The sequence below is a fragment of the Podarcis melisellensis genome (genome assembly GCF_964234715.1).
Source record: "Podarcis melisellensis genome assembly, chromosome: 11".
Taxonomy (NCBI): Eukaryota; Metazoa; Chordata; class Lepidosauria; order Squamata; family Lacertidae; genus Podarcis; species Podarcis melisellensis.
The window spans coordinates 14842198-14857655 of record NC_138543.1 but is presented as its reverse complement, the minus strand read 5'-3'; the positions used below and the strand labels follow the sequence as shown (position 1 = coordinate 14857655).

The window sequence follows — 15458 nt, the reverse complement described above, 5'->3', positions numbered from 1 at the left end:
TCTCTGAAGGATGCACCTGTGTTCCCTTGAGTGCCTGCCCTTACTTTAATAGGAAAATAGCTTTAAGGAGTTAGAAGAGGTGTTGAAACTTTTTGTAAAAGATTTTCTGAGACCTCAAACTAAGCATATTGACCTCAATAACTGTTTTATCAGGAAAATCAAGAGTTCTGTAGCACCTCAAAACTAATGGATTTATTATGCCAGAAGACTTATGAAGTTGATTTCAACACATGCGTTTATATATTTTCTTAGTCTTTATATTCTGCCTTTCTTCCATCATGAAGCCTAAGGCAATATACATATGTTTCCTCGGCATTTGCCCAAACCTAGACAGGCTTAGCTCCATCAAGGGGGATGGCCTCAGACCGTGCACTGAGTTCTACAGGTCCTTCCTTCCTTCCTTCCTTCCTTCCTTCCTTCCTTCCTTCCTTCCTTCCTTCCTTCCTTCCTTCCTTCCTTTCTTTCATCTATCTATCTATCATCTATATCTATCTATCTATCTATCTATCTATCTATCTATCTATCTATCTATCTATCTATCTATCTATCTATCATCTATATCTATCTATCTCTGCAGCAGATGAACATGGCTACACCTTCGGATGTGTTAATCAGGAGTTAGAGCACTATGAAACAGTTCCTGTGAGCATATAGCAGAAAATACCAAATATTGCTCACAATAAAAATATTCTGGGGATAAATTAATGGGGGTAACTATAGTTTTCAGTGTAGGGCTTTCTTTGCTTCGCTGTATTAGCATCTTCATACATAGTGTTGCTTGAAAATTTTAAAAAACAAAAAAAGTGTGAAAATCAGTGGTTAAAATCAGTGCAGTTTTGAAATGTTCAGTCCACAGTTTTGATTCAAAATAGCATCCAGTTGTATCCAAACATAGATGAAAAACCTGCTCCTTGATCCCAAGAACTACCATGCAAAATTTGGTTATGGAATCATGAGAGCTGTCAAAATGCATAGTGAACAAACAGTGAACAACATCAGAGGTGCCAACTTGAATGGAATATTTGGGGGGGGGGGGTAGGTAAGCCCTGCCCACATAATCAATCACAGGACATGGTGCATGCACACCATTTGAATGGCAATGCCCATCAACTTTTGGAGGGGCAACCCCCTCAAATATTTTATTGGGCGGGTCAGCCCATAGGGACCTCAGCCCCTAGGAACTGGCCCGTTGGAAATGTTGGTTTTGTGGCTTTTCAGTATGAGAAATTTCTCCTGATATTCAATCTACTAGCTGTCAGTGTGAACTAGTTACTGGGTCTGCAACAGCAATGAAGGTGTGGAGAGTTGAGTCCCAGTGTTGGGATAGGTTCTCCTTTGGGGTCAGTGTTGTTGGCCTGGATGTTATGTTCCATAGCCTCAGTGCAGTACATCACACTGTTGCATTACTAAAAGTATTTCACAACACGATCCTATATTTGCCAGCTCATAAGTCAACCCCACTGAGTTCAATGACAGTTCCTTCCTTGTAGGTGTGTGTATAATTAAAGTCTTAATATATATAACATTATAACAACATAGATGTTACCACTCAAAGGATTATTTACTTCTTTCACACAATTACAGATGCTGCAGGAATGCTAATTTAGATGTGAAACACTTGGCATAGTCCTTTGAGCATTAAATGCATGAGGATTTCTTCAGAGCTGCTTAGCTGAAGTTTATCATGACCATTTAGCTATTGCCTAGCAACTTGCAAAGGCCGTCAAAGAGTTCTTTGTCCATTATCCTGGCAAAAACTTTTCCTTACCAATCTGCTTATCAAGAATGAAATTTGCGTACCAACTTATTCATAATTCTTTTGTTTCATAGGGCACATTTTAACCGTTCAGAGCTTCCTGGATACATTATTCATATTGATTTTAGTTAAAATTGTGTCGGTAGACTTGCATGCAAATTACCCACGCAGCTCTGTTGTCTGCAGTCTTAAATCATTCAAAAAAATAAGGCAGAGCTGTTTGCTGACATTTGTTATTCAAAATCTGAGCATGCACACGTCTGCTGCAGATACAAATTCTCTTAGAAATTTTCTGTGTGAGCTATCCAGAGATAAAATAAATATAATAGATTAATATTTATGGACAAGAACCTAAACTTATGAGAAAAATTCAGGATAGCTGTATATGTGCATACACACAAACAGGTTTTCTCTCAGTCGGACTGATAAGCTGTGACAGCCAACACCTACACTATACATTTAAAACACATTTCTACCCCTTTCACAGTCATGGCTTTCGTCAAAGAATCCTGAGAACTGTAGTTCAACTCTCACAGAGCTACAGTTCCCAGCACCCTTAACAGACTTCAATTCCCAGGATTCTTTGGGGAAAGTGATGTGGTTCAAATGTGCTTTAAGTGTATTGTGTGAATGTAAGACTCTTTCATTTCTGTTTGTAACTAACCGCAGCTTGTTGTAATGTCTGAACTTGTCTTAAGTTGGCTTACCAAAGCACAACAACTTCCATTGGTAATTTATGAAGCTTGTTCATTTATATTTCTTTAATGGCAACACAAAAATAACAGTCAAATACTTTGTTATATACAGTGGAACCTTGGTTTTCGAGTGGCTCGGAAGCTGAATGATTCAGAACCTGAACACCGAAAACCCAGAAGTGAATGCTTCTGTTTTCAAGCGCACCTCGGAAGTCGAACGGCTTCTGAGGTGATTTTCTCCATTGAAATTGCCTACCGCCTATTGCGCCTCGGTTGTCAAACGTTTCAGAAGTCGAACAGTCTTCCGGAACGGATTACATTAGACAGCTGAGGTTCCACTGTACTCCGATCTGTGTCACAGAGCATGTACATTGCTTCAACTGGTCTTTCCGTATTGCATTTTCTGCATATTTACATATGACTTCTGTAATCTTTGAACATCCAAACTTAGCTTAGATAAGCCCTCCAAAATTAATTCTAAGAATTAAGGGGCTTCAGCTTCCCAGGGTTAGAATTACTAAAAGAAAGAAAAGACAGCCAGTCTTCATGAAAAGTATCCTGGTACATAAGGATCAAATCATTCATTTCCTAATAGCGGCTTGTGTGGAAATTTCATTATTACTGTAAGAATAAGGATTTTGCACTAAGATGATGGCAGTTAGCACTGGCTGATGACCTCACACAGTACTGTAGGCTTATTATGGCAGGGGCACTTTTAAGCCTACTTGCTTCTGCAAACAATAGTTAAAATAAACCACAGTTTACGGTTTGGATGTAACACAAAACCGTGATTAATAAAAATGGAAGCATAGATGTCCATATACTTCTCATGGTTGTGCCAGAAGGGGAAGAGGGGGGGTGTAAAAGCTGTTCAGAATTACATGCAAATGCAGCCATGAACTTCAACCAGATGAAACTGGGCTGAGCATGTATGTCTTATAATATGTTTAAACATATGTCCTTTGAACCATTTTTACTTAAAATTCATTAAAATATGCCACATTGACTGCCCAGAACTCTTTCAATTCACCTTACTAACGTGCAACTTAACACATGGCCATTGGAGAAGTCAGGTGGAAACCAGTAAAAAGGCAAGTGGGGGCTATATACTAGTTTTTCTTTACTGGGTTCTACTGGACCCATTTTTTTTGCTCAGCTGTTTTCACTTGTCTCCTCCAAGCATATGCACATGAATTCCTACATCTGAGCCTGTATTTTAGAACTTTGCAGCATGTTCATGTTTTTTTTTTTTTCAGGTGCTGCGTTCATGCAGCTTTCAGTGGCATATAAGGGGCCTCAGTATCTTTCACTTAGGAATCTCATTCAGATGCAAATCTAGGTGCCTCTGTTTAGGTTACAAGTTGAAAAAGGTTGTTCTAAGCTGTTGAAAAATAAGGTACTTTGTGTCTTGATTCAGAAAACTCTCGTTAGCTAGGCAGACAAAAATCAGCTTGTAAAATGCTGATAGCATAACGAGTCTTCTGTGTCTTGGCAATCAGTTCAAATTCCATTCAAATTTGCGCATTCACTCAGGAAAAGTAGTCCCTTTATGGTTGTTCAGCATCCTGTGCAAAATTAGTTGTTGAGTTCTTGTCAAATTTCAGTGTGACGCATTTTCCACTACAGTTGCCTCTGTAGCAGCTTCTCTGACAGCCTTAAGTCAGCGTCAGGGTCAAAGTTGCAAAGGTTTTGACCTGCATTCACCTTTCTTCCATCGAACAGGAAATATTTCTCAGACAGGACTCATCCCCTATAGAGCAGGTGGGTGGGACTGTGTATTGTACAGGCAGCCACAGTAATGAATTGTCTTGCAGTCTTTCCCAGTTCTTCAGCAAACTGTGCAAAATAATTACTCTGGGGTGATTTAAATAAAGCTTCCTGTGCAAAAACCGGGGGGGGGGAGGGGGAGTCTGTTTTCCTGAGTTGCTCGTTTAAGAAGTCTAATAGCAAGTGGAGCTGAAGCACATTTTTCATGAAATACTTACAAAGCTAGTCATTCTTCTGGATTTAGTCCCCTTTTTCTTTAGCCGAATGATTCATTCAGTAGCTGTACGCTAATAATAAGTCAATTGATAATAGAAAGCACTGTAGACACAATAAGGTCTGAGAGCTGCAGTGGATTCCGACTGGCATTTGACATGAAAGGAGACTTCTGAGAAGTAATAAAAAACAAAGAAATCAAGGGAGTTAGTTTTCCTAACTGTAAAAGAGGGGTGAAAAGACCTATGGTTCCTATGAGCCATTATTGTGTTACTGTGGATCCAGAACTGGCCTCCACAGTCACTTATGGACTCACTGCTCAGACCATGTACGTGGAAGACAATCTTACTCGGCTACGAGTGGTCACCAAAGAAGAAGAATATGTGCTGGAGTTCTGCCCATGTTGTATAAACTCTTGCAAAAAGCAATGAGGCGAAACATTGAATGACCAAGGTCCTTAGCATTGCTAGCATTTTGAATCAGTCTTGTACTGCGCTTATTTCAGTTGGGCAGGAAACCTAGCAGTAACCAGATTACCAGTGCTTTTTTCTGGGGGTACACAGGGGTACACATACCCCTAAACATTTTGTGAATCTTTGTACTTTTGTCCATTTACTGTTTTTATTTTCCCCGTTTTGAACTATAAAATGGTGATTTTTCTTGAGTCAAAATGAGAGTACTCCTAAACCTTTGTTTTTAGAAAAAAGCACTGAATTTAGTACATAAGTGGGTTTCTTCAGTAGCTGTTGCCTTCAGATTTTCCTCATTCAAAACAGAAAAAGAATAATCTGAAACTAAACTCGGTTCCCCTCCCCCAATGGAATGACAGGGCTGGAAAAAGATAGGAAGAAAATGACTGGTTTTTTTCTGGATAAACAACAAATGTCCTTCTATTTTCAGTCTGTGCCATTCCTGCATTAATTGCAGTTAATAATAATCCATGTGAAAATTCATATTTAACTATATACTTAAATATATATACTTAAATACATAAAATATATAAATATATATACTTAAATACACAAAATATCTGTTTAAATGCTTATCTTACCATAATGTATGTATTTCTAAATATATCAGGTTGTATCCAACACAGTGCGAGCGGCGTTCCACTAATGCAATGACACTTCCTCCCCTCTCCCCTTACATAGTCCAAATCAGCTATAGAGGATCCCCCTAACCTTTCAGAGCAGCTTTGGGGGTACACAAGGGACTGCAGGAGAGAGAAGAGGAAAGTTCCATTGTATGAGTGGAAGTCTGTTGCACGAGTGGAATGGCGGAATTGCGTACAACACATATTATCTTAAAAACACACCATTTGAATGTATTCTGATATGTTGCATAAGGCACTGCAGAATAAACAACGCCTTTGCATGCTTCTTCCTTGCATCATTTTCCTTCTGATAGCTGTGCAGTGTTAGCCTCGTGCTTGTGATACCTTTGATTGGAGAGTTTTCCTCCAGTGCGGTTCGTGACAGCTCTGTCTGCTTGTACACTTGTAGGCATGCATTGTGACAGTGTATGTACTGAAGGACACTGGGGTCCAAACTGTTCACTGTCCTGTTACTGCAAAAATGGAGCATCATGTTCACCAGACGAAGGGATCTGTGAATGCGCACCTGGCTACAGAGGCACCACTTGCCAAAGAAGTAAGCTTCTAAATCTCTTGTTCTTCTATTTACTATGGCTGTGCTATAACGCTGAATTGTAGTATTTTAAACTACTAGTAGTATTGTAAACTACTGAGGGACGGGGGTGGCCCTGTGGTCTAAACCACTGAGCCTCTTGGGCTTGCCAATCGGAAGGTTGCCAGTTCGAATCTGCACGATGGGGTGAGCTCCCATTGCTCTGTCCCAGCCAACCTAGCAGTTTGAAATCATACCAGCACAAGTTCATAAATAGGTACCGCTGTTGCGGGAAGGTAAACAGCGTTTCCGTGCACTCTGGCTTCCACCATAGTGTTTCATTGTGCCAGAAGCGGTTTAGTCATGTTGGCCACATGACCCGGAAAGCTGTCTGCAGACAAATGCCATCTCCTTCAGCCTGAAAAGCGAGATGAGCGCCACACCCCATAGCCGCCTTTGACTGAACTTAACTGTCCAGGGGTCCTTTACCTCTTTTTTACCTTATTGTAAATTGAACCCACTGCTAAGTACTACGATTTTCTGTAATTAGCACAATATGCACTTCCACTGTTACTAATAAAAATTTGCACAATATGCACTTCCACTGTTACTAATAAAAATTATCTATCCAGCTACCCAACATCCAACAAGACTGGTGTCTGACGCTGTGGAAAATGCATATGGTCGCAGAAACTATTGCCAACCGCCCTTGTAAAACGGAGGGGGAGGGGGAATAAAAAAGTTAGGATTGTTCCAAACATTGTACCACCCACATAAAAGCTACTGGGAGAGAAACCTCTCTTTGATAGCAACCCCATGCTGGGGCTATAAACATTTCTAAGCTGTTTGCCATATGGTTCAACCATAGTTCTAGGTGGAATGCTCCTGGCAGCTGCTGGAACTAGCACAGCGACTTCCTGTACAATTCGGCTGATTCACGAGGAAGTGGTTTTTGGCATCCTTAGTGCAGATCCATAATATTTGGCTTTGTTTTAGTTGGAAGACAAGTAGGACAGATTCAGACACATTGAGAGAACGGTTATTTCTGGGGGGAAATGTGGAAGAGGGCTAAGGGAAAAACACACCAAAAATACAACAAATTACATATACAAATCTTGATTTTTGCCAAGATAATTTACAACAGTGAGGGGAACCTTTGGCCTGCCCATCAAGTCTCCACATTTGGCCTGCAAGGCCATTTTGGCAAAGCCATACCCACCTGTCCTACTCCTGATGATAAGGGACACAGGTGGCACTGTGGTCTAAACCACTGAGCCTCTTGGGCTTGCTGATCAGGTCAGCGGTTTGAATCCCCACAATGGGGTGAGCTCCCGTTGTGCTGTCCCAGCTCCTGCCAACCTAGCAGTTCAAAGCACACCAGTGCAAGTAGATAAATAGGTACCGCTGCGGCGGGAAGGTAAACGGCGTTTCCATGTGCTCTGGTTTCCGTCATGATGTTCTGTTGCGCCAGAAGCGGTTTAGTCATGCTGGCCACATGACCCAGAAAGCTGCCCTTGGAAAAACACCCGTTCCCTCGGCCTGAAAGCGAGATGAGCGCCGCAGCCCAATAGTCGCCTTTGACTGGACTTAACCATCCAGGGGTCCTTTACCTTTCCTCCTGGTGATGTTAGGTATAGAGAAGGTGAAGACACTGCTTGGGCAAAAGTGGTTTTCAGGCACCACCAGTCAGCTGATTGTCACCACATGCGAAGTTCTGTGCAAACACCTATGCAAAGCACTCGGCTGGCATTGGCATGGGCTTACAAAGCTCTGTGCACAGTGTTCTGCAAAAACGATTCACTTGATGTCATTGTGATGTCATGTGATTGACCCCCCTGCCCCAAATGTGACCTGTGGTGGGTGGGGCAGATAAGGATGCCCAACCCCTGATTTATATCTTGTCTCCTAATACTGCGAAAAGTAATGGATGTAAGAATTTCATCAGGCAGGGGGTCTTCTTGGTAGTGGTACCTGCCCTGTGGAACGCCCTCCCATCAGATGTCAAGGAAATAAACAACTATCTGACTTTTACTGTCAGACACTGTTTAGGGAAGTTTTTAATGGTTGATGTTTTATCGTGTTTTAAATAGTCTGTTAAATATTCTGTTAAAGCTACAGACATCCTTGATGGATTGTTTCCATGGCTAGTAGCAGTTCTCACCATCTATAATGGCTCTAAAGTTAATTGTTTAGCTAATATAAAGACACTGGTGTAATGATGTTGTATCATCACCATAATAATGCAAAGCAGTGACTCTCCCCATTACATTACCGGAAAGAATATTTAAAGGAATCAGGCTTTTCAAGACCGCCTAGGCATCTTAAGTTGCGCAAATCCAGTTTGGACTATAAGGAGAAGAAGGAAAATAATAGGACTGGCCCACTACTTTATTGAAAAGACATGAGGGTCTCTGGACTCCCGTTTTGATCAGGCAACCTGTTTCAAGCATGCCCTCAGGCGGGCATGCTGACTTCTAAATGACTTCAAATTATTTAAAGGCAAAAGTTAGCTTTGTAAATGTTAATTGCTGCTTAACAACAGGCACTTAACTTGAAGCATTGCTTAATATACTAATTTGCCAGTGAAAGAAATTCCAGGAGAAGCTGAAGGAGTAAAGAGAGAAATTCTCCCCAACAGCTTCTTTCTTCCTCTGGCAATCCAAATGGTGATGTATCTGCGAAGAAGAAGAAGGAGCTAGTGTATTTGGCATAAAAATGAATTGAACTGCTTTGTTTTTTAAAGTCCTGAGTTGAATAAAAGCAAGCAGCAGTGTATAGTTGTCTGCACTTTGATTGCCCTTGAGTTGGAAACAGAACTTTAAACTTGTGTTCCGTCAGGAACTGCCAGGTTACAATGATTCAGCCCTGTGCAACTGGAGAGGAAAAATATTACACAAATGATAATCATAACAAATAATAGCATAAAGATTCAGTATTCTAGAATGGTGTTGTTGAAGTTGTTGTTTGCATGTGCCATATTCATCATAATCATTAACAATTGTCTGCCTCCCCACCAGAAAAAAGACATGAGGCAATTAAAGAGATGCCATGGCTTTATTATTAACAAATCTGCAATGAAATAATAATAATAATAATAATAATAATAATAATAATAATAATAATAATAATAATAATAATACCAGTGTGGTGTGGTGGTTAAGAGCAGTAGACTCGTAATCTGGGGAACTGGGTTCGCGTCTCTGCTCCTCCACATGCAGCTGCTGGGTGACCTTGGGCCAGTCACACTTCTCTGAAGTCTCTCAGCCTCACTCACCTCACAGAGTGTCTGTTGTGGGGGAGGAAGGGAAAGGAGAATGTTAGCTGCTTTGAGACTCCTCAGGGTAGTGATAAAGTGGGATATCAAATCCAAACTAATAATAATAATAATAATAATAATAATAATAATAATAATAATAATAATAATTTATTATTTATACCCCACCCATCTGGCTGGATTTCCCCAGCCACTTTGGGCACTGGCATGCTTTCAAACTGCTAGGTTGGCAGGAGCTGGGACAGAGCAACAGGAGTTCACCCCATTGCAGGGATTCAAACCACTAACCTTCCGATTGGCAAGCCCCAGAGGCTCAGTGGTTTAGACCACAGCACCACCCCCGTCCCCATGACCAATACAGTTTTGCCAGACACGTAGACTACAAGTCAGGGAGTGATGGTATAATCATTACATTGAAATATTAATAGCAGCAGCAGTTGTTGTTATAGACATATGTCATTATTCATCAGCATCAACAGCAATAATTGTTTTAGATTAACCGCAATGCATACTAAGTTGTTCTTCTAAACTTATTAAAGTATTAGATTTGTTAACGTGCCACTAGGGCGATTGCCTTTGTGAAGCAGGTGACCTGCATAAATCAGATTTCTCAAATGTTTTCAAGACTTCAGCAGTGAACTGAAAGCAACTGTATTAGATTTGGCTTTGTTATGTACCAATGTAAGGTGAATATGATAATATATTTCTGCTTTCAGTTTGCTCTCCCGGATTTTATGGCCATCGCTGTAGCCAGGCCTGCCCCCAGTGTGTTCACAGCAGTGGCCCATGTCACCATGTGACTGGTTTGTGTGACTGTCTACCTGGTTTCACAGGAGCTCTCTGCAATGAAGGTACAAATCACAATTATTTTCATAAACTGCTTTGAGATGCTTTTACAATCAAGTGGTACATGATTTTCCAGAAATAAATAAATACACTGTAGTGTAATACCACACCGAGTACAATAATGTTTTCTCCCTTTTGCCTGTTTACAGTCAAAGTTATATTTTTCAGACAGTCACTTTGTATTTTTTTAAATAAAAATCTTACTGTGTATAAAGCCCATTCTGAAGCTAAATAAAATATTGATTATCATTGGTCTAAATGAACTGCAAGAGTGCAGAATATTCATGAGTTCTATGGTTTCTTTTTACAGTCTGCCCCAGTGGCAGATTTGGGAAGAATTGTGCAGGAATTTGCACATGCACCAACAATGGAACCTGCAATCCAATTGACAGATCTTGCCAATGTTATCCTGGCTGGATTGGTAGTGACTGTTCTCAGCGTAAGTACAAGTATTTTATTTATTTTAAGGTTTTTGTCAGGAATTAATATAACTTTTAGTTTTGTTTATCCCCCTTGTAAACCGCTAATAGATCTCAACCTTTTGTACTTCAAAGTACATCAGTTTTGCATGGCAGTGTCACTTTTTGGGGGAAATCAGACTTCCTAACACAGCCAGTTGCTTAGATTCTACCAATAGCATATTGAATGTCCCCCCCCAATCATTAATGGCATTTTATGCATAGAACAAAAATACTGCGTGACAAATATATATTGTAGCATATGCTTTTCAGGAATTGAATCCACTTCATCTGGTGCACCAACTGTTATCATCAATTGTCATATTTCTCTATATGCATATGTATTGGGGTGGGGGAGAGTATACAAGTGCCCATGAAATGAAAATGGTTCAGTCAGTGATATTTCTTTGTAAATGTTAAATGCATACAACGAAAATAGGGTGACCGTTCTAAACAGCTCAGCAATAGGCAATCTTCATAACTTCCTTGTGCTATTTTATGAACTGGAATGAAAGAAGAAACCACCAGCTTGACTTGAGGCTAGCAGAGGCTAGCAAGGCTGTTCTCAAGCCAGAACAGCGAGACGGAGGCTTTGGGTGAATGCACATTGAATGTACCTTGTTTTAGAGGGGGAGAACAAGAAAAAAAAATTCCCTCTCTGTTCTCCCCCTCCTATGGGCGTCCTATGGGCCGGTGCGTCCTATAGAGCAAAAAAAACCGGTATATTTGCTGTAAATAGCCCTACTGTGCATTAGTCCTTAGATCTGTACAAATCAAATCTGAATGTGCATAATGGTTCTTTATTAACTTGTTTACTGCCCTCTCATGAAATATCAGGGTGGTGTTGTACAGCTATGTAGCAACTCATTAACAACAGTACAGTTGTCTTGATTGTTCTATAAATAAAAAGCTATGACATGGAAAGACTTATTGATTGGAGAACTGATGAAAACAAAAATTAGTCCCCAGGCAAAGAACTGTGATCCTAACCTCATTAGTGGCTTCCAATGAAGGCTGTTATTCACATTGATAATGTGTTTTGCTGGTGTGGTTCAGTGGATCTAAGGGTTCAGATGACAAGTCCCTCCCCTTTATGGTATATTGTTCATAATTAATATTGCCTGGTCACAAACAGGTAACTTTAAATAACAATTTAACAGTATCCAGCCAATAACAGTAATACACAGCCAATAAAATGGGGTGCAGAGGGGAGAAAGAGAGATAGGTTGGCATCAAACTGGTACCTAGAAATAATAGTGTGACAACACAAGAAGAAAAATTGCCAGATTACCAGTTGTCACATACTGCTCCCAACTGAAAGCATTCCAATGTATTATCCCAAAGCCTGTCTTGGGTGGCGCTGTGGTCTAAACTACTGAGCCTCTTGGGCTTGCCGATCAGAAGGTCGGCGGTTCAAATCCCGTTTCTCTGTCCCTGCTCCTGCTAGCCTAGCAGTTCGAAAGCATACCAGTGCAAGTAGATAAATAGGTACCACTGTTGCGGGAAGGTAAACAGCATTTCTGTGCGCTCTGGATTCCGTCATGGTGTCCCGCTGCACCAGAAGCAGTTTAGTCATGCTGGCCACATGACCTGGAAAGCTATCTGTGGACAAACCCTGGCTCTCTCAGCCTTAAAGCAAGATGAGCACTACAACCCCACAGTCACCTTTGACTGGACTTAACTGTCTAGGGGTCCTTTTCCTTTATCTTTTACCTTGGCTAATAATACTTCTTGATTACAAGACAGAAGGGTTGTTATTGCTTGCAGACAGAGCCCAATTTAAAACAGTGGCTACTTAATAAAGATACAGACCTAGAGATCTGGATGCCAATTCTGTATTCATATCTGCTTAGGCAGAATAATCACAGGAACTAGTAAATGTCTTGCCATTTTGTCAGGAGCTTCATTTTCCAATATGGCATATAGAGATGACATGTGTATGTGTGTTTATATATATATATGAGAGAGAGAGACTTTATGTATATAAAAACTATAACTGCAACACTTGCAGGAAAACCACGGTATCTATCCATTTGAAGTTTGGCAGGATCCTACCCTTAGAAGGAATTGCCTTGCATGCACATTTCATCCAATTGTGCCCCAAAATTAAGAAGTTATTGATGTTTCCTTTTCTAGAAAAACTTTAAAATGTGTTTGTTCATCTCCAGAAAGGCTTGGGACCCATTTGCCTGTAATTTAGCAGGTTTTATTCACTGTGCAGTAGTTCACATGCCTGCAAATATTACCCGCTTCTGTCAGAAGGAAAAATAGTTACAGCCGTTTTTGAATTTCCCAGTAGTGAAAGGGCAAAAGAAGCAGTCTCTAATGGATCCCAAATGGAAGCAGGCAGTCTACAAACCAGCTTGGACTGAAGTGGGCTTTTTTCAGCAGCATCAGACGAGGGCCCAGAAAAAATCATGTGCTTGTTGCACACCTTAGTGTATAAAGATGAAGCAGTTGTAGTTTATTCACTATGACATTTTGGGGCTTAAACAGAAAAAAGGGGGGATGTTTCTGCTTTTGACTTGTTTCCCCTGCTCCATAATTTGTACACACGGAATTAGATAAAAACAATTTTGTAGACAAGAAAATTAGCCTTACACTGCAGCAGGGTTAAATATAGCCACTATTTAAATGTATACATTGTGCGGCTGTAAATACCAAAGTCCACATAGGGAGCTGATGGGTAAACATTGTAAAACTATAATAAAAATCCGAGTTCAACTGAGAAATCACATTTGTAAATTATGTTCTGATTTGAAATTATAAGATGAATAATATTCACAAACACCTGTAGTGACCTGGGCTAAGCAGCAACGTCCTATAGAGCCGTGTTATTGTTTTGCCAAATAAGTCTAACTGGGTAGGTGTTTTTTTTTAATTGTTTCAGCTTGTCCTCCTTCCCATTGGGGCCCAAATTGTATCCATACCTGCAACTGCCATAATGGAGCTCGCTGCAGTGCCTATGATGGGGAGTGTAAATGTACACCGGGATGGACTGGTCTCTACTGCACCCAAAGTGAGTTTCCTGATATTTATCTCTGTAGCGGCGTGTTAAAAAGAGTTTGTTAGTAGTGCGGAAAGTATAATCCAGGGACTCAGGTGAGAGCCAGAAGAACATGCATGCTCCTCTGGGTAATTTCAAATAGGGGGGATGCATTCAGGAGCTGTTTGCAGGCAAGACAGCAAGTAATGGCATGTATACACTCAAACAAGGTACACAGTATTTCATTCTGTCAGCAAGCACAGATTGCCTTTGGACCATTTGCTGTTCCTGTTGATACCAGCCAGGCATCTTCAGTGTTTTCCTTTTGACCTGCTGATTGTTGTTGTTTAGTCATTTAGACGTATCCAACTCTTCGTGACCCCATGGACCAGAGCACGCCAGGCACTCCTGTCTTCCACTGCCTCCCGCAGTTTGGTCAAACGCATGCTGGTAGCTTCGAGAACACTGTCCAACCATCTCATCCTCTGCCGTCCCCTTCTCCTTGTGCCTTCCATCTTTCCCAACATCAGGGTCTTTTCCATGGAATCTTCTCTTCTCATGAGGTAGCCAAAGTATTGGAGCCTCAGCTTCACTATCTGTCCTTCCAGTGAGCACTCAGGGCTGATTTCCTTCAGAATGGATAGGTTTGATCTTCTTGCACTCCATGGGACTCTCAAGAGTCTCCTCCAGCACCATAATTCAAAAGCATCAATTCTTCGGCGATCAGCCTTCTTTATGGTCCAGCTTTCACTTCCATACATCACTACTGGGAAAACCATAGCTTTAACTATACGGACCTTGGTTGGCAAGGTGATGTCTCTGCTTTTTAAGATGCTGTCTTAAACTCCATGGACAAAGACCTGCTGGAGACATTTTTATATAGACAAGCCTGCCCAGATGTTTAGAAAGCTTGTAGGAGTTTTTATTTATTTTAGTCTATTTTATGGCAGTTTTAACCTTTATGTTTTTATTTTATTTATTTTTGAAATCAATTTTATTTGGTTTTACGAATACAAAGTTTTACACAAAGAATCAAAAAATATATCCATAAAAAGAGATTCCTCTGAATCTCAGGACCTCCTCCCACCCCCTCCATGGAGTCCCGTTTTAAACATTTTATTATTGCATATTCTTCCATACTCCAATTTTTATATCAAACCATATTATCCATGGTAATTGTTAAAATACAAGTGAGATCAAAATCCTGCTAATGTTTCCATCCGCTTACAGTGGTCTCCTAAATAACTTATAAATTTTCCCCATTCTTATATAATGTTATTTTTCTCTTGATTTTTGAGTTTTCCAGTCAGTTTTTACATCTCTGCATAGTCCATTAGCTTGATTTGCCACTCCTCTCTGGTAGGGACTTTGTCTTCTTCCTATCTCTGGGCTAGTAACATCCAGGGGGCTGTTGTTCCATACATAAAAAGTCTTTTCTGTTCCTTTCGGATGTCGGTACCTGTAATTCCTCATAGAAAAGCTTCTGGCTTCTTAACAAAGGTTATTTTAAGCATTTCCCCCCCATTTCATTATATATCATCTCTCAGAAAGCTTTTGTTACCCTACAAGTCCACCACATATGATAAAAGGTACCTTCTTTTTCTTTACATTTCTTTACATTTCCAGCAGGTATTTGTACTTGCCTATACATATTTTCCAACTTGGTAGGAGTCAAATACCACCAGTACATCACCCTTCTTTATGTTTTAAATTACAGTGATTTTTAAAGTAGTAATTCTACTGCTCTGTCTTTTTCGTCAACTGCTTTGAAGCCTTTTCCTGCAATTAAGCAGTATATAAATTTTAAAAAATGGAAGTCCCCTCGCACCATTGAGAAT

The 15458-nt window shown here is 40.4% G+C and overlaps 1 protein-coding gene and 1 long non-coding RNA gene across 2 annotated transcripts in view; one reads left to right on the top strand and one right to left on the bottom strand.

The window, feature by feature from the left end:
• The window catches only part of LOC309380719, a 126087-nt gene that overhangs the window by 96669 nt on the left and 13960 nt on the right, over positions 1-15458 (bottom strand). The gene's annotated exons all lie outside the window — the stretch shown is intronic.
• MEGF10 (multiple EGF like domains 10) overlaps positions 1-15458 on the top strand; it is an 85572-nt gene that overhangs the window by 58282 nt on the left and 11832 nt on the right. Inside the window, exons 13-16 of the mRNA XM_081930431.1 lie at positions 5934-6080; positions 10047-10181; positions 10487-10615; positions 13525-13653. Coding sequence (XP_081786557.1) covers positions 5934-6080; positions 10047-10181; positions 10487-10615; positions 13525-13653 — 540 coding nt within the window. The remainder of the gene's footprint in view (positions 1-5933; positions 6081-10046; positions 10182-10486; positions 10616-13524; positions 13654-15458) is intronic.